Here is an 18,921-nt window from a genome sequence, read left to right on the forward strand (position 1 = left end):
TTTGAGTTGAAAAGCAACTATATTCTCGTTCTATAGTTCTTTCTTTCCAATTCAAACGCTACAAAATTAAGCTTTGGATTTGTTTCTCTTTCTGTGAAGTTGAGACATTGTACAATACGGTCAGAATTATAATGCAAAAGGCTTACCCCGTGACCTTGATTCAGAATCATACATGCAATAGTGATAAAACTATACATTTTATTGTCATGTCTTCATTATTATCTGTAAAAGTAATGGTACATGTGCATGCTGTTTATGGTACTGCAAACATTTGGCAACACAATAAAAGTAGTCCTTGACTGTAAATGTTGGCAAGTTGCTGGTGCATCTGCTCATTGCCATTAAGAAGTGAGCCAGAAAACATTAGACAGTGACCTGAGAAATGTCCAAACCATCTCTGCCTGTCTGGCCTCTGCAGCACCTGTTGACAGAATGTAAAGCTTGCATGTTACCTGGAGACACACTGGGGAGTTCTGGCTCGGATGGAGGCCCTATATCCACTTGGATTTACTGGTTACCTTCTCGTGTACTCGGCACATGTAAATAATTTTTCTGTACCCTCCATTTGTTTTTTTGCTGCATGCGTTTATTTTCTTAAAACATGTTTGCATATTTTGTTTTAAGGTAGTATCATTCAATGAGATTAGACCATTTATCTACCTTTTTTTTATGCAGCATTAACATTTTTCTTAATGGACTTGACCTTTTTGAATTTAGCGTTTCAGGTTTAGGGAATATACACACAGGATTATACAAATTGACTGTTGATATCATAATGTGATAAGACACCCATCTTTACTGGTGATAATTGACGAGTAGTAGCGTGAAGCAAGTTGTCATTTTGCTATTTATTTTCACTGCAGGACAATAAACCCCTTTGTCAGCAAATAGCTTGGCCCTTCATTAGGTCTGTTTTTATTTTTCAATGTGGATTTAGTGAAATCCAGATGGAAATATTACCACCGGCATCCACTGGAGAATGCCATCTCATCATCATCTCTTCTCCTGCCAAGTGAAGACCAAGTCCACACACTTCTGGTTCTCTGTTTATTGGTTGGAGAAAATGCTGACATAATTGTCAGCTATGTGTTGTACCATGGACTCAGATTTAATGCATTTTTTTCTGGTGCCTATCCATAGTTTTTGTAAATGCATTGATCTGGGATTAAGCATATATTTTTAAGCTGGCCCACTGGTTCGATGTAGGAGAGAAGTTTGAGAGCATTGATTCAATTATCATTTGCTGTGAACATATTGTTCTTTCTGCTCTGCTGCTTTTACTGCTTTTCCAAAGTACAAATAATACTTGTGCCAGTGCTGGTACCAAAGCAGCCAAAAGAGAAATCAATAGTCATGATTAAGGCCATGTTGGCATTCTGACTGCAGAGTAATGACTCTAATTGTTTTTTGGACGTGTATTTTACATTCTTGGTTATTTCTTACAGGTTTGGTTTTGAAAAACAGGCAGAGGAGTAAGGAAAGGTTGTTTTTTTGGTGTAGCTGTGTGAGCTAAAACCATCGGAACCAGATTGTCCTGATAAGATACTCCCATCAACATGTAATGACATGTAAAACTAGAGCATGAAGTACATGATGTGTGTAAAAAAATAAGGCACCCACTTATCAATATTTTGACAATATTTACTCACAAAAGGCTGAATTTAACAGCTACTCTATTACATTTCATTCCCCTATGAAAAACAAATGGGTTTGTCTGAACTGTACTGTAAATTCACAAGTGCTATCTCACAGAGTTGTGAGCTCCTCCTCTTTGCCCCTGGGCATTTTGACTTTGTATTTGTTCAGTCTGTAGCAAATGTCTTTATCTCTGTATGTTGACATTACCTTTTATGATAAGCTTTCAGACAGCTGATAGCCAGGTGAGGTTTTGTCTGGTCCCCCTCCTTTCGATCATTAAAACGATGTCTTCCTCAACAACCGTTAAAACATCTGTAAACACAAAGCAGCCCCTGATAGCATGAGCAAACACACACAGCCTGTTCCTTTCTCAAGCTTACCGCTGCATTAACTCCAGTCCTGACACCTTCTTTCTACACTTGAAAACGGTCTATATTTGACCTTTAACTCACTGCTCTTTCTCTTGGACACGTCTAGTAGGTTGCAGTAATGATACTGTTGAGTAGTTGAGTGACCCTCATCTTGATTGTGCTTTTCTGTTTTTTAAAACAATTGTTTTGTTTCACTTGAGGCCCCTATCGAGCCTTCTTAATATGCTGAGGGTTATAGTGTTTCTTCAGCCATTGTATGTCTCTGTTGTAGAGCCAGCCACATAACAAGCCAAGAGTAGACGTTTGGAGATGCTCTCTGTATTTAAAGGCTTACCAAAGTGATTATAGCCAGTGGAAGTTGTTCATCTCTATCTGTCCTCATTCACTCATTTTCTTTTCTTCCCCACAACCTTTCCATAAGGACTTCCTTCTGAGGCCCATAGCTTGATCATGTTAGGCGAGGCCGTGTTCTTGGCCACAGAGGCTGTAACTAACCAGTGGTTAAAGTGCAGATGTTTGGTCTGGCTGGCTTGGACACACAATACACAGTTTCATCTATCTGCTTCAAAGAAAAGCAGTGGGTGTTTTACTCCAAAAAGAAAAGTCAAGGCCTAGTTTTGGATTTGACACACTTTTTAAAAATAGACACATTTAACTAATTCAGCAGGACCGCAATGAGTGATGGAAGTGAGTGGAGCAGAGGCTATACCTTATGACCTTATCTTGCAGCTTAACTTCTGATGTCAGTTTCCCCGCTCCAACTTGTAAAAAATTGTTACCGGGCATGTTATTCATTTGTGTAGCATGTCTCTACCACCTCAATGCGATGCCACACAGTTGCTGGTTGAATTTAACATGTTGCTTTGTTCAATGTGAAAACTTCCGACACCCGGCTAAAGTGCAGAGGTTAGCAGGGTGCAATGAGCCAGAAAAGAGTCTGAGAGAGAGAGAGAGAGAAAAGTGGGGAGAGAAAATGTGTGTGCTCAGTATAAGCAGGTTTCAATGCTGTAAACTAGACACCCCTGCTCATTTATATTTACTCTCACTTGGATGTAATATTACATAATCAAGCCAATACTGTGGGCTGTAATGGCATTACAGGAGATTAACATCATTAGTTCGGGCTAATAAATCGCTGGGAAAAGAAAAAGCTGGCTGGGTCACTGCGTGGTCAAACCCTTCAGATTATTTTTGTTAGACTTCAAAGTCATGAACACTGGTGGGAATCATGAGGATCAGGTGGAGCAAAAAGTTGTCACTCTGTATTCCAAATCATTAAGAGGGCAGAAAAAAGCCATAGGTTCTGTTGTGCAACTGAGAGGAAAGGCCAAGCTTATTCAAGGAATGGGACAATGGAACTTTAATATTCTTTGTCGGATTTTCTTTTGAAGTAAGATGTCAGTTTGTGTGGAACTGTGTGTGCATGTTAGCAGTTATTTATATAGCCTGTTTACATTCCCTTGTTTGTATCCTGTTGCAGCCTCTCACCTTTCTCCCACTCTCTTCTGGCCCACTTCTGGCCCTGCTCTCTCGAGTGCCACATGGCCTTGACTCAACATTTAACCTCTACTCTTAAGTTCAGTTGGAGGGTTACATTTGTTTTAAGTATTGGTGCATTATGGAATAATTCCATTGAATAGACAATCATCGTTGTCTTCTGCGGACCAATTAACATAATCGTCTTGTGTGTGTTGCAGAATAGTCCATGTGGGTATGTAGATGGACTGTGGTGCTCAGATCAGTGCTGGGAGCAGACTGAAATACACTTTTACTGTTTTACTGTTAGTTTGGCCTGCCAATTTCTCCATCTGGTTAACAGAAATACACAGACAGAATGTGGTTCAACTGCTGTACCAATCAGTATTACCAAATAAGTTTACTTAAGTTATTGCCTCTTGCCTACTATTGACTTAATAAATGCCATCTCTGAAAACATTATATTTGTACCAAAAAACCAAACATTTTGCACTTGTTTAATCTATTAAAAAGCACTTTCTGTTAGGGTTGAATTTAAATTTAAACTTTGAGACAGCAATTCTGCTTTGAGTGTCTTGCAATTGTGTTTACACTGTCAGTCAAGAGCAGAGTACAAGCTGTTTGTCGAGTGAACAGGGACAACAGGTTCTACTGTTCAGCAGCCATGTATTTGTTCTCTTCAAGCAAGCAATTTAGACAATGATATGGTAATCCAACCATTAAGAGGCACTCAAGTTCCACGTATGTGTAGTGGTTTTGTGTTCCATTTTTTGTTTTGTGCATTTAAAAAAAAGAAGTTATTAAAAAGATAAAAACAATACCTAAAAGCGACTCCCTAACTGTTCATACAGTCCCAATATATTAGATCATGTCTCCTGTTTGTTAAATGCTTTGAAAATCAATTTGTAACAAAATGCTTTACAAATAGGGATACCAACCATACATTTAGCGGCATTTTGCACAAATTGTAGGAAAGGTTGTTACAAAAGTTACACAATGCATCGAGTTGCTGTTGTTAGATCAATAATTTCATACCAAAGGAGGTTGGGCTGGCCTTATTGTTGATGCTATAAAATGTGAACAAAAAACGTTAAGTCTTTTATAATTTAATGTACCATCAAGTAATCACACCCAGATTCCCAGTGTGTAGTCAAATGTTGAGCTGCAATAGAAATGTTTTGATAAATATTGGTAAAGAATATGTATTTTAAGTATAATTTCCATAGCAGTTTTCAATGATTTTGGACCTGTGGCATTTATCAATATAATTGTAGGGGACCAAAAATTGAGCCCTGAGGGACGCCAAACACAATTATAGCTGCGACAGATAATAAATCACCTACAGAGACTGTATAGTTTCTCTAGCAGAACCAGTTTAAGACAGACTGCCATGTATCAATCCGGAGTACCCTACAACCAAAACAATTGATGTGCATGGTTATGTATAAAGCTGATAATCTTTAATTGACTTTATGCTCAGACTGTAAAAACATTATGTTTTCATCAAAGGAAATGTATCATTGCCATATTCCCCTCTGTACCTCCTGCTTACGTCAGCCTTCTGAAGCGTTACTAACCTCAACACTGGTTTAAATTGACAAATGAGCTGGAAAGGGTTATAATTCAAAGCATCATAGCCTCATTTTCCACCCACTCCTCATGAAAGTTGGGAATTTCACAAAGCCGGAACATACCTTTCACAAAGGCTTTTTAGTGCTGCTTGCTTGCTGGCCCAAGGGCTGGGAGAGAGTGCTTTATTTAGGCTTTTAGTGGATTTTAAACCTTAATGGATAAAGCTTGCATTGAGCTAGATAAGTGGTTTCCTAGCTCCTCTGTATGGACTAAGCACAGGACATGAAGCTAAAAGCTGTTTATCAGTCTCAGCTGTACACAGCCCACAAGGATCGACAGCCAGGATGAGCACACACAAAATTAGGTTTCTTCTTCTAGCCAAAGGCTTTTAACTGCTGATCATTTAATGGCGGCTGGCAGGTAAAGGCAATATTTAGCTTCCAATTACTGAAACTGGTTATAAGGGGAGTTAGGCCCTAAAACCAAATGACCAGCCGAGGCATGGCAGGTAATTAACAAGAAACTTCCAAGACATTGCCCTGTGGCTTGTGAGCCAGTAACAACTTGAACAGTTCCACTTTATTTGTTATTTTACAGTAATGTCTTAATAAGGCTTAGCATATCAGTGGAGAAGAGAAGTAGTAGGTAAAGTAAGCTATTAAGAGTGTGAGAGAGAGACACTGTGAGTATGTTGGGAATTGTAGTCTCTACTGGTGTTGCTACTCAAGCTTTCACCTCTACCAATCTTCAGACTAGTCTACAATCCACAGCCATGTTGAAAAACGCGAACAACTTTTTTTTTTTTTTTTAAATGGCTTTACCTCCTGACCTTTTTCAGCAGGGCCCCCATTCTTTGTCCAGAGTTTAACTTGCTTTCAGGTCTTTTCCAGCCAGAATAGAACAGCAGCTGTGAGGTGACATCAAAGCGTTTCTTATTGTTTAAAACAATTCAAATAGTTACATTTGTAATTGGAAATTGTTAGTTTAAATAACCAAATGATGAAAGCATCAATAATAATGAATAACACTGTATATGACTAATTAATTCATATTAGAAATATCAGATTGTGATTGACATTATGCCTGACCTTGAGATATATTCGAAGCCAAAGATATGCATTTCTTCTGTTTGATTTTACTTTTTATGTTATATCTCCTGCTGTCGTTTTAAGCTCTCCTTGCATTCAGAAAGCTCTTTGATGCTAGTAGCTGGAATTTGTTGGATGGGGGAGGGTGGCCGAGTTGAAGTAGCAAAGCTCTGGTAACCACGACAGTGTGCAAAAGATGAAGGGAGGGAAGCAATGTGGAGAGCTGAAGGCATAACGGCATAGTCATTTTGTGAATTATGATGTGACACTCGTCAATGAGAAAGAAAATAAAGTGATCAAAGCAATGGTGCACATTCCTTGTTAATAAATTATGCAGTCTGGCTTGCCTGGGGTTGTCCTTGTAAGGGTGTTGTTGTGATGTCTGCGGATAATAACACAACTGACCTGTAGTATTTCATCTTTTTTTTTTAAATGTGGAGATTTTTCTTTTTTTTATTAACTGCAGAAATTATAACATTGCCCACTGCATTTGCTCCAGTCTGTCTTTAATTCCTTGCCTTGTGTTGTGAAGCATGTTTATGGTCTGAGTCTGGTCTGTGATTTATGCTGCAGCCAGTGCTGGAAGAGAGGGAGTAGAGCAGAAATCAATGATACCTTCAGTTTCTTATTTATGGTTGCACCAAACCCCAGCTGAATGAGAAACTGGCCTCTGGTGGGAGAGGGAGGTAGCTGTGGCTCAGTGATGAGGAGTGACAGGGTGCCGAGTGAAAGGTGGAAAGGGCTGAGTCAGGGCCTCGGGGTGCAGCAGAGGGGAAATTATATAAATTGTGCGCGAATAGATCTAAGGGGTTGTGAAGGAGCAGTGAATTTAATTTAATGTAATGTGTATATACTCCTTTCAACATGTTTTGTTTACCACTCACATATTTATAGCATAAATGTTTTTAGAGGATATAGGATGCAGACTACAAGTATGGCTCAACCCCCTCCAACAGAAAGTGTCTTTCCCTCTGCACACTGCGTGGCTTTTATCAGGGTTGGGTTATTTTTTCTCATTGGTGACTCACTGCTACAGATGGGACAAAACCTCTGTCAATTAAATATGTTATGGTAATGCATTGTAACTGACAAACACTCAGAACAAGGTTAGGCACAATGTCTGTAGAACTCAACCTGAACGTTGTATTGACCATCTGTCAGTCCTTCAAGGATGGGAGGTCAACTTGAGGTGTTATTTTAGTGTTGTCATTTTTCATTTCAGTGTTTACTAACTCTTATGTTAAGGTTGGGATTGAATTGCTGCTAGCTAGGGGGGATAAAGGGTGTTTTGTTTAATCAGTTTTGTTTGTATTCATTCTAGTTTGAGTGATGTCAATTAAGGTGCTTTATCGGCCTCATGCAATCTGTGTGTTCTCTCTCTTTACTTTTCTTTGTCCTTGTCTTTCAGCTATCGTTCAACCTTATATCACAGAGTGCATATCGAGTAACCAAGAGACATTCAGATGTTGGTGGAGCCAAGGCGATTTCCACAATCTCTCCTCCCCTGGAGCACTTAAAATCTTCTACCATAGGAAAGCGTGAGTTTGATTGCGTGCCATTGAGTGCCATAGTTAACAGCAGAAAAATGAAATAGTAATTTTGAATGTGGCTAACTTTATGTATCTTTGTATGCATATGTGAGACCTATTTATACATTTTTTTTTTTTTTTAAAGATTTCCGAAAATTGATTTCTTCCTTTGCCTTTTTTCTTTTCCCCTCAGATTTGGATCTCATTGGAAAGAGTGTCCAGAGTACATTTATCCTAACAGGGAGTGTTTCTTCGATAGAAACCACACATCCATTTGGACCCTCTACTGCGTGCAGCTGCGCAGCCAAAACAACATCACCTATTTCAATGAGTGTTTTAATGTGGAGAATATCGGTTAGTAGTAGACATTTGTGCATACATCAAGATTTTTGCAATTTATCAAATTTAATTATGGACATTTTGCATTGCACTCATTGTGGTATATGGTTAATCTTAATTTAGTTCCTCAACATGTAGGGGAAGCTGTTCTGAAAATAGTACAGATTGCTGTGCTGTTGGATAGTCGAAATGTGGTGTTTCTAAGACGAAAGACTTTACACGATGCTTCAAAGAAATGGCACGTGCTGCTGCATATCACCTAAGCCAGTAAATGTCACATGCTTGTCAAGTGTCAGATAAACATTATCTACACAATATATGTTTTGATGTCTGACCGTCTTTATCTGACCGGGACTGTGAAAGATACTGCAGGATGATGTACTATCAAAGGGCTATGTCACATGTCCGTGGAGAAACTTTGTTTATTACCTTTCCCAATGTGCGGAAATTCTCAGCATGTTTTTATCGATAACATTTAGATGTTGTCTTCCACCGAAGCAAAGCTGCAATTGATGGTTGGCCCGTCCTTTCACGTGTGTGTGTGTGTGTGTGTGTGTGTGTGTGTGTGTGTGTGTGTGTGTGTGTGTGTGTGTGTGTGTGTGTGTGTGTGTGTGTGTGTGTGTGTGTGTGTGTGTGTGTGTGTGTGTGTGTGTGTGTGTGTGTGTGTGTGTGTGTGTGTGTGTGTGTGTGTGTGTGTGTGTGTGTGTGTGTGTGTGTGTGTGTGTGTGTGTGTGTGTGTGTGTGTGTGTGTGTGTGTGTGAGAGCTACCATTTGACTGCTATATATATAGCAGAAGGCCATTCGGAATCTTTTTGGTAAACCTTAAGAAAAAAATGTCTCGTTTTACCTAGTTATCGCTTTGCATTGGGCAACTTTCCATTGAATTTAATAATAATTTTTAAAAATCTTGTTCTCAATCGTCATGAAATTTAGGTTGGATCCTTTTAATTTGAATGACTTTGTGGCTTTACCTCTAGTTCCATATACGAGACAGTCTTGAGTTTTTAATCCCAACAACTGCTAAGGCAAAAAAGATCATAGATGTTTATCTTATTGAACACTGCAGCACTGTGGAGTATAAAAAAAGGTATTGTATTCCTTCATGAATGTTAAACCATTGAGAACCAGTTAGTTTGTTTGTTGCAATTTTAACTTGCATTGACATTCACAGAAACATATATATATATATATACTGACAGTGTAGGTGACCTCTACTATAAACTGTATATTTTTAAATCAATTTCTATAAATCACATCTTTTTTATTCTGAACTTTTGCTCTTTTCCTGGCAGTACGCCCTGACCCGCCAATTTCTCTAAACTGGACCCTGCTGAATGTAAGTCCCTCAGGGCTTAGTTATGATGTCATGGTCAACTGGGATTCCCCACCCTCTGCAGACATCAAGACGGGCTGGATGCGCATTGAGTACGAGATTCAGTACAGAGAGAAAAATAGCACCGAATGGGAAGCCGTAAGTCTTTTCTTTACTCTTAAATTCTCTCTCTTCTATTTCTTAGAAACACACAGACACAATTGCATGTTTAGAGACATGTAAACACATATTCAAAATAAAAAAAGACCTGCATGCACATGCATAAGCTGAAACAAATGCAAACACTCATGCACCCTCTTTAAACTAGATTGTAGGTAGGCCAGTGTCCTGTTTCCTCTCCCCTCCCCCCATGAACACTTCTAAAATGTAGTGTAGCTTTGTTGGCAACGTAGTGGAAGCCAGAGCAAGGCCCTCTGGGAAAACACAGCCTCTCTGTAGGAAGTGAAGGGAGGGATCTGTAGGTCAGAGGCCATGAGACCATGTACAGGCTCATATTCATTATTAACGCCCTGCCAGTCCAGCAAATGTAGCCTTGGAAACCGTTTTTAAGCCCTCTATCATAACAGTATGTCCTCGTTCTAATGTGTCGAGAATGTCAACAATTGCCCCTTTGGAGAGGGCACTATTATATTGACAAAAAATAAACATTGAACTCTTGTCTATGAAAGAGAGTTAAATCCTTTTTCTCATAAATTAAGTATCACTTTATATATATATTTGTATATATATTCTCTCTCTCTCTCTCCTTTTCCCATATTCCAGTTGGAGATGCAGCCGCACACCAAGCAGACAATCTTCGGTCTGCACATAGGAAAAGAATACCAAGTGCACATCCGCTGCAGGATGCTTGCCTTCATTAGGTTTGGGGAGTTCAGCGACTCCATCTTCATTCAAGTGACTGAGATTTCCATCAAAGGTTAGATCAGCTATCAATAATTTGGTTTATTGTGATGAAATAAATATGGCCAGGTACTTCGTTCAATTTGGATGGAAAGGGTGCATATCCTCAAATCCCAAGGAACATGGTAGCTGTGGTGGTGATGACAATGATGATGAATATGATAAAAAGGGCTCCTGTTAATGTTGTCTTGTAGATTCTACTTTCCCGCTCACACTGGTTCTTGTTTTCGGCGTTGTGGGCGTCCTCATCCTCATCATGCTAATTGTCGTCTCTCAGCAGCACAGGTAGGAATATACTCTCTCACTCTTTCCTTCATGTACAACAATAGTGTCCAAAATATATACAACCCCAGCTGAGATTGTGGGACACACACAAACACACACACTAAGACTGACGTGTGAACAGATTATTTTCATTAAGTGTTCCTTCCCTGACTGCCTTTACAGATTTATGATGATTCTGTTGCCCCCTGTTCCTGCACCCAAAATTAAAGGCATCGATCCAGAGCTGTTAAAGGTACATTTATTTCTTTTGTTGTTATTCTTCCATGCCTCTGATGAAAAATGTATGCTGATATGTACGTAAAATTGCAGAACTTTAGATGCCAAAGATGCTGTAATTCAAAACAGTGTCACCATTTCATAGTTTATCCACCAGAGAGAGCAGAGAGCATTGCCAAGATTACATTTCAACTTCAAAAAATCCTATTTTGTACATATCTTCTATCAGATTCATGTTATGTATTTATGTTACAAACCAAATATCAACATATATTTTTTTAAATCTCTTAAAGGTCCTATGTCATGGCCATTTCTACTGATCATAATTCCATTGTTGATGTCCATTTCAGTATGGGGCAGCATAGACAGGTCTTTTCTGTGTTAGAGTTTTACTCCCTACAGGGTGTACTTTGAGGGTTTGTGACTTTGCAGACCGTTTACTTGCAGAAAAACCTTCATAACAGACAAGGGGACGGGTAATAACCGGAAACGCATGACATGGGACCTTTAAATCCAATACCTGTCAGGCCCTAATACATATATTATGCATGCTATTGTACTACTGTATCGTACAGAAAAATGAAGTGCTAACAAAAAATTAGCCAAGATGTAAACAATTTTGAAATTACATTTCAATTGTTATTTTGATTAAAAACAGAAACTCTTGGGCATTCATTTGGTTAAGGCATGTTAAGCCTCGTAATCATCGCACCACCCACTGTCCCTCTCCAAATCAATGCATGTTTAACATCTTTGTCCGCGATTAAATGAAAGTAGAAATATCCATACGCAAACAGGCACCCTTGTTTTGTGTGTACGTAAACACAGAGGGATAATACAATGTGGGATAATACAATGTGAAGAGGGTCTTGGTTCAGCATTGTTTTGTGGGTGTATTATTGTCAGATGATGTGGGATGCATTTAACAGGCAGCCTGTGTGCTCTTTACAAAACAACCTTACCCCCAGACAACAGAAAAAAAAGTCCTGATGGGAATAAACACAGTTATAATACTGCTATTTCATGCTCAGATAAAGATGAAACACAAAGCATGTTGTGTTTGCAGATGATACTTTAGCACAGTAACAATATCAAAGTGCTGTGCATAGAACCGGAATAGGTAGTAGTTCTACCATAACATGACTTTCTGCATCCAAACACTAACAAACAAATGTGTGCACAAGCAGAAAGGGAAGCTGGACGAGCTGAATTTCATCCTGAGTGGTGGAGGTATGGGTGGCCTGCCCACTTATGCACAAGATTTCTACCAAGATGAGCCATGGGTGGAGTTCATTGAGGTGGATGCTGAGGATGCAGATACTGGAGAGAAGGAGGAGAACCAGGGCTCAGACACCCAGAAGCTCCTGGGCCTGTGTCACCCTGCCAGCCACCACATGAACACAGGCTGCTCCAATGCTGTCAGGTACTGCAAACACTCTGCTGTAAATGCTGCGTTTACATGCTTTCAGATGGCTTTACAAATGTACATCTTATCTCTATTTCCACCTTTTCCCCTTGCCTCTAGCTTCCCTGATGATGACTCAGGCCGGGCCAGCTGTTACGACCCAGATCTACCTGAACAAGACCCCCTAATGTTGATTGCCACCCTTCTGTCAAGCCAAACCGAGGACGTAGAAACCTCATTCAATGTTGTAGAAAGAGCCCCAGCCCCGGAGAGAGGTGAGAGGCCCCTTGTCCAAACCCAAACTGGAGGGCCCCAGACCTGGGTCAACACAGACTTTTATGCGCAAGTCAGCAATGTGATGCCCTCCGGGGGTGTGGTACTGTCTCCTGGCCAGCAACTCAGAATCCAGGAGAGTACATCAGCCACAGATGAGGAAACGCAGAAGAAGGGGAAAAGCAGCGAGGACACTGAGGACAAAAGGCAGAAGGAGCTGCAGCTTCAGATGCTGATGGTGGATCCTGAAGGCAGTGGCTACACCACAGAGAGCATCGCACGACAGATAAGCACTCCCCCCGCCCCCCCCATGCCTGGCGAGGGTTATCAAACCATACAGCCTCAGCCAGTGGAGACCAAACCTGCAGCCATGGCAGAGGATAATCAATCGCCTTACATTCTTCCTGACTCTTCCCAATCCCAGTTCTTTGCCCCTGTTGCAGACTACACAGTGGTACAGGAGGTGGACAGTCAACACAGTCTCCTCCTCAAACCCCCCGCCCGCCAGTCTCCCCCTCCCTGCATGCCACAGCACCCCCTCAAGGCCCTACCTGCCATGCCCATGGGGTACATCACCCCAGACCTTCTAGGAAACCTGGCACCATGATATGTCAATGCCATTGGGCCTTTTAAGAGTAAGGTTGATCGAGCAGTCAAAAAAGCGGGTTTCTACCTAATTCTGTCTGGAAACCAAATATTTCACTGCACACATTGTGAAAGAGAGTGTACAGGTTTTTGTTTTTTAAAGGTTGCTTAAAGGGAGACATGGAAAGCTACCAAGCTGTAATCTTGACTCCTATACATCTGCTACATCATTTAATTTGATGCAGAGATAAGTTAACACGACAAACCAAATTGACAGCTGGCTCTATTTGTAGAGATCCAGGCCTAAGACACACACAGAATATAGGCTGAGACTGATTATAATGAGTCACAAAGCATTAGCTTACTGCTCAACTACCTGGGATCACATCACATTGCTGGCTAATCGCGTTGAGAGCAATGCCGTCAGTTTATGATTTATCGGAGGAAGACAAGCACATTCTAGGCATGTATTTTCACACCACACCAACGAGAAAGAGGCCTCTTGCTGGCAGAGATATATTGCTGCTAAATGCAGCTTTTTTGTATTCATAAATACTTACTTTCTTATCTCATCACGTCATCTTATTATGAGGAAAATCATCCCTAAAAACAGTCCAAAACACTACTATGCAGTTACCTTGCATTCCTAACATGTATTTAAAAGTATGCTTTTCATATATTTCAAATAATACGTGGCCAAACATAGATTATATGATGTCAGGTATGTTTCTCTATTTTTCTAAAGCCACAATAGAGTTTAATATAAGAAATACTTTAAAACATATATACAGTACATATGTGCCAACACAAGTTACAAGTTGTTGTGATAAACAATTGTATCTCTATTTTCTTGGGGATAATGAAAGGCAATCTGGCAATGAAGGAAACCATTAATTGATGTAGAAGTAGTGGTGACAAATAAAGGGAATATACAACATTTGATTCATTCCCAGACTGAATGTCAATGTCCCAGCGTGGAATAGTTTATTCAATTTTATCTGGACATGGATACTCGGAACAGGACACCAACAGCGCTGAACAGAATTGTTTTTAAGCAGGAGGAAGGATTTATTCAAAATTATTAAACGCTGTAAACAATGCTGTAGTATATTGAGCACCACCAAGTGCCTTGCTCAAGGGCACTTAAATACAGGGGAGTGGATACACTCAGACAGCCGTTCTGAGAAACATGATATTGCATTTCATTCTGCGGCAGCCAAGTCACACCTTTTCAACCAACACTCACTCATTATTACCTTAACTAAAACGTTAATGAGCAAGCTTCCTCTTTGGGAGTTGTATTCTTCTCATGTTGCATTGTTATTGCAGAGACAGCAACTGGGACTAGTTGAGAGGCTGTGGAAGTATGTAATAGCCGTAATCAGCTAATATTGTATACATATTATCTGCCAAGCTGTGCCTGTTATTGGCTTGCCATTTCTGTGCTTAGCTGTGCATAAGTAGTTTGGATGTGTGCATTCATGTGTTGCGTGGCAAGTGCTGTTATGTATAGGTGAATTGGTATAAATCCACTGTGCACAAATTCACCAATAAAAAACGACACATGCATGAACACAGTAACGTGCATGCATACACACTATATCAATACTTTTGCCTTAATTGTTATGTAATTTTGCCTTCCTGACAGTCATAAAAATGACGAGCTGAAAATGGTCGGTTAAAATTGTTTTCTGAGGCCACTAAAACTGTAATTTGCACATGTCCAATTATGCTCAATTTCCAAACCAAAAATGATGATCAGGGCTATATTTCTGCAAGACTAAGAGTTCCAATTTCTGGTTGGAAAAAGTGAGAATTATAGATGTAAATATTTCTCGGGGGAACGTGAATCATACATATAGGTATTTGTGATTCCTAGTCATATTGCCTCATACTTTTTGTCAGAAAAAACAAATGTAGGTCAAAAACAAGGGCATCTATTGCTAAATCATGTATTAAGTAACATTAGCTTGTAGTGTAAACTGGCCCTTTAATCTATTGAAAATGTGAACTTTTTATAGTGGCCTGTGTCTGTGAGAAGGTAGTAGAGGAAACTTATTGTCAAAGTTGTATGCTCCTCATTATTTTCATCCTATAACTTCTTTCAAAAAGATTGACAATATGCCTATGACAAACACAGCAGCATAGCATAATGTATACAATAAGCTTTCTAATAGAGGTTTTCTATGGCAACACAATGAATGTTCATTACAGCGAGTCTATTGTTATTGTATAACATCAGGGCAGCCTCCACATGAGCACATCACAACAGAACATACTTCAGCGTGCAAAGGAAACACATCCTGCCTTTGAGTGACGTTATTTTTGGAATCATGCTTGAGATAAGCCGGCAAAGCAGTCTGAATAGGTCTTTTGTATCAGACAATCCCAGAATGAAGAGAAAGAAAAGCAAGAGCCATCCAATGACATATTTTTGTCTCAACTGTGAATATTATCGACATTTCTCTTTTGTTCCCTCTGTCAGTCTCTCAGAGCTCGGTGTTCTGCTGTTGCTGCCTTTAGTGCTGATGATACCAGCAAGTCATTGCTGTTGCAAAAATGTCTTAATATATTTACTAGTGCTGTAAATTTACAAGTATATATATATTTTTTATGTCATTGATGTTACTAATCATAATGTGTTGCAGCTCGGTACATGTATTTTTTCCTGCTTTTAGCCTTACGTTGGTTGGGAAGGGATTATTCAAGAGAGCAACGATGTCTGTACTGTGTGAATGTTTAGTGATAAAGACAGAGGATGATACTGAAACCGGTCTCTTGCCTGGGAGCAACGGGAAGATATTATTTGCTTTAGTTATTTGTTCAGTTAACAGCAGTAACGCTATATCAGTTTTGCCCCAAAGTAAATATGTTATACAGTCACTAATGATGCTCATCTAACTTTGACAGTGTTCACAGCCATCCAAAGATCCCCTTAATGCCCTCTATTTATATGAAGGAAGAATGGTTAAAGGGAAAAGCACTGCTTCAGTTTTACCGTGGTGATGTGTGCAAACTGGAATATTCAATGCAATTACGATATCAAGGAAAATCTGTAAAAACAAAATGTTTGATCACTGAGTGTTTTTTAAAGGTTACAGTGAGGAAGATGAATCTGCAGGTGCTTTATATGTTCAGGCTTACTGTACTGGTGTTTACCACATTGTGTCTGCAATATCTTTCTTTTCTTTTTTTGCCAGTTCACAATAAGCTTATTCTTAATGTAGTGTAAAGGTTTGCAACTCTCATTTCAAGCTTATAAATGTTAAAGACACTTTACAGCAAGCACTTTGTACACACACACACACACACACACACACACACACACACACACACACACACACACACACTTATAAAGATATATCATGTTTAAAATAGTACTCAGATGTTTGTATTTTGGACTAAATCAAGTATATGAATAGCCTTCTATTTTAAAATAGCATTATTATTTTTATTTAGCACAATGATCAGACAATTTTAATATTGTTAAGCTTCAGTTTTGTCCTACAAATTTGACATTTATGGACATATTTTACACTACCAGATTCATAGAATGATGTACTGTAATGGTGTATTTAATGTTTCCTATAGGATTATGGATACATAAAGCAGATAGATGTAGTATTTTATGAAGTTGTATACAAATATAGGCAACGTGAAATGGTTCAACTGTAACTCTTACAGTTCTCTTACTATGTGATTTGACCATTTCATCATTAAAAAGTCAATTTGAAGGTGCTACAATGTTTTATAATGATGTGTTTTGATAACCATCTTTTTTGCTTTGCACAGGATCAAGGTTGGCTTTTGTCGATCTGTTAAGCCTGTAAGTAATCTTGAGCTGGAATTTGTGCTGGTTGTATCTTCTTTTTTTTTTAATACAGAGCGTCCCTCTTGACATTTTTCAGATTGTTGGGAAAATAGTTTAATTCTTGACCTAAGTAAAGCATCAGACTTTGTTCAGTGGCTCCACTCTATATTTCTTTCCGTGTGTTATTTATCTATCTGTCGAGCCCTTAGATCCTCCCACCACCTAATCTGACCACGGTGGAGGGGCAGCATGAGTAATGTGTGCACTGTTATTCTCTGACATGTGTCACGACTTGTCAAACTGGAGATATTCAAACTGTTCTACTTGTCAGAATCAGAAACAGCTGCATTGCAGATGCATTTCAGAGCATATGCGGAAAACTGAACACCATGATTCGTCATTTTACTTTAGCTTCATAATCGATAGGACTTTGCCCCCCCCGTCCATCCAACCCCCGACTTTGGAGCCACTGTCTTTATCTGTAAGCTGCTGTTTTACTGAAGGCCAAAATGTGTTGATCTTGATGAGCCTTTCTGGTGTTGTATGTGTGATCGATGAGCCTTCAAAAATGTAAACAATAAATGTATAGACAGCCTCTAAATCAAATTGTGCATGTTTTTTTTTTTTGTAATAAGTTGTCCACAGAAATAAAATAAAACATTTCAACGTTATGTTTTACATTTCTAATTATGCTTTCAAAATAATTTGAATGTGTTTTTGAAAACACCCCTTAAAATGTCCCCGGTATTATATTTGACAAATCATTCATTATCAGTGTTGGTAAAGCAAAAGTAAATGAAACAAATTAGATTTTCTCTTAGATTCCACTTATCAAAATCATGTTACTGGTTGTAATTTACAACATAATGTTATCAAGGATTCAATTTAAAAATGTTACACTCCAAACTCTATTTAAAAGACCTCCTTAACTCAATGCCAACTGTTTCATTAAAAGTACACGAGCAGCATACTGCAAAGCAAAGGTCAGCTCAGATCAGCACTCAGTGGAGGAAGAGGATGTTAATGAAGAAAATGTACAGACCAATGTGGAAGGCAAATTATATTTGTGTGTCTGAGAGAAGAATAAGCGTTTTATGCATGCATGTGCGGTGATGGTAGGGTGGACAATGCGTACTTGTTTGTGAGCAACACAGGGCCACTGTGTGAGTGAGTCCATAAATGTGTGATTCTCTCTCTCTCCCTATCTTTCTCTCTCTGCCTGCTGCTGGAGTAAGTGGAGAGGAAATGGCTGCAGAAACAGTTGTGCATCGGAGGAAAGCATATTGGACAATTAAGACAGAGGCTGAGTATTGCCCTGCTCTGTGTGGGGCTGATTGAATCAGAGAGACAGACACTCACAGCTCTTCGTCTCAGGACATTGCAGGTAATTACCCATAAGTCACTGTTCCCCTGTATTGGATCTTCAGCCCAATTACGCCCACACAGTTAGTCCACCTCGGCTTCATTTATTACCTCCGGATGCTTGTTGACCTTTTCAGACACAGTCAGACAGGCAATTCAGATACATTACACAGAGGACAGGGTGTTGCACCTTAAGACCTGAAGACATGTTCACAGGCTGCAAGCTGTATGTTGATACCATTATATTAGTGTTGCAAAATGAGGTTAAGATGCTTCTCTTGTCGGTGGCACATTAGAAAAAAAAACACAAACAAATAATACCACAACAACAAACCAATTGGACTGTTTAATTTGAAAAGAAAAAGATCTTGTGTTTTCCACTGCTACATACTTTGGATGATATCATCAAAACTAAAAATGCATCAGCAATCTACAATTAGTGCATGCATACATGTCACATACAAGATACACAGTTAAGGAACTAAATATAAGACCACATCTGGCAAACTGGATTTTGTCTTTCATTTTCCATTTGAAATAACTTCCACTTAACTGAAAGCATTTTCTGAAATGATGAGCCCACTCTCTTCTCCTGTGGACTACTTGTGCTGCACCAGACATGTGACATAAGGGTGCATGTACAAATCAGGATACCTTGAACCACCAGAAAGTCAATAGCATTTGTTTGCACATGTTTACAGAGGAAAATGGAGACATAAAGCCAATATTAACAATCTA

General features: G+C 39.3%; 1 protein-coding gene across 3 annotated transcripts in view; it reads left to right on the top strand.

The window, feature by feature from the left end:
* The window catches only part of ghra (growth hormone receptor a), a 28,182-nt gene extending 10,690 nt beyond the window's left edge, over nucleotides 1-17,492 (top strand). For all 3 annotated transcript variants that reach the window (XM_079688468.1, XM_079688466.1, XM_079688467.1), the window contains exons 3-10: nucleotides 7,554-7,683; nucleotides 7,868-8,028; nucleotides 9,306-9,484; nucleotides 10,109-10,262; nucleotides 10,441-10,531; nucleotides 10,694-10,763; nucleotides 11,935-12,170; nucleotides 12,273-17,492. In XM_079688468.1, the coding sequence (XP_079544594.1) occupies nucleotides 7,554-7,683; nucleotides 7,868-8,028; nucleotides 9,306-9,484; nucleotides 10,109-10,262; nucleotides 10,441-10,531; nucleotides 10,694-10,763; nucleotides 11,935-12,170; nucleotides 12,273-13,032 (1,781 nt within the window). In that variant the 3' untranslated portion in view covers nucleotides 13,033-17,492. The remainder of the gene's footprint in view (nucleotides 1-7,553; nucleotides 7,684-7,867; nucleotides 8,029-9,305; nucleotides 9,485-10,108; nucleotides 10,263-10,440; nucleotides 10,532-10,693; nucleotides 10,764-11,934; nucleotides 12,171-12,272) is intronic.
* Nucleotides 17,493-18,921: the final 1,429 nt, after the last annotated feature.

The sequence above is a fragment of the Notothenia rossii genome (genome assembly GCF_949606895.1).
Source record: "Notothenia rossii genome assembly, chromosome: 6".
Lineage (NCBI taxonomy): Eukaryota > Metazoa > Chordata > Actinopteri > Perciformes > Nototheniidae > Notothenia > Notothenia rossii.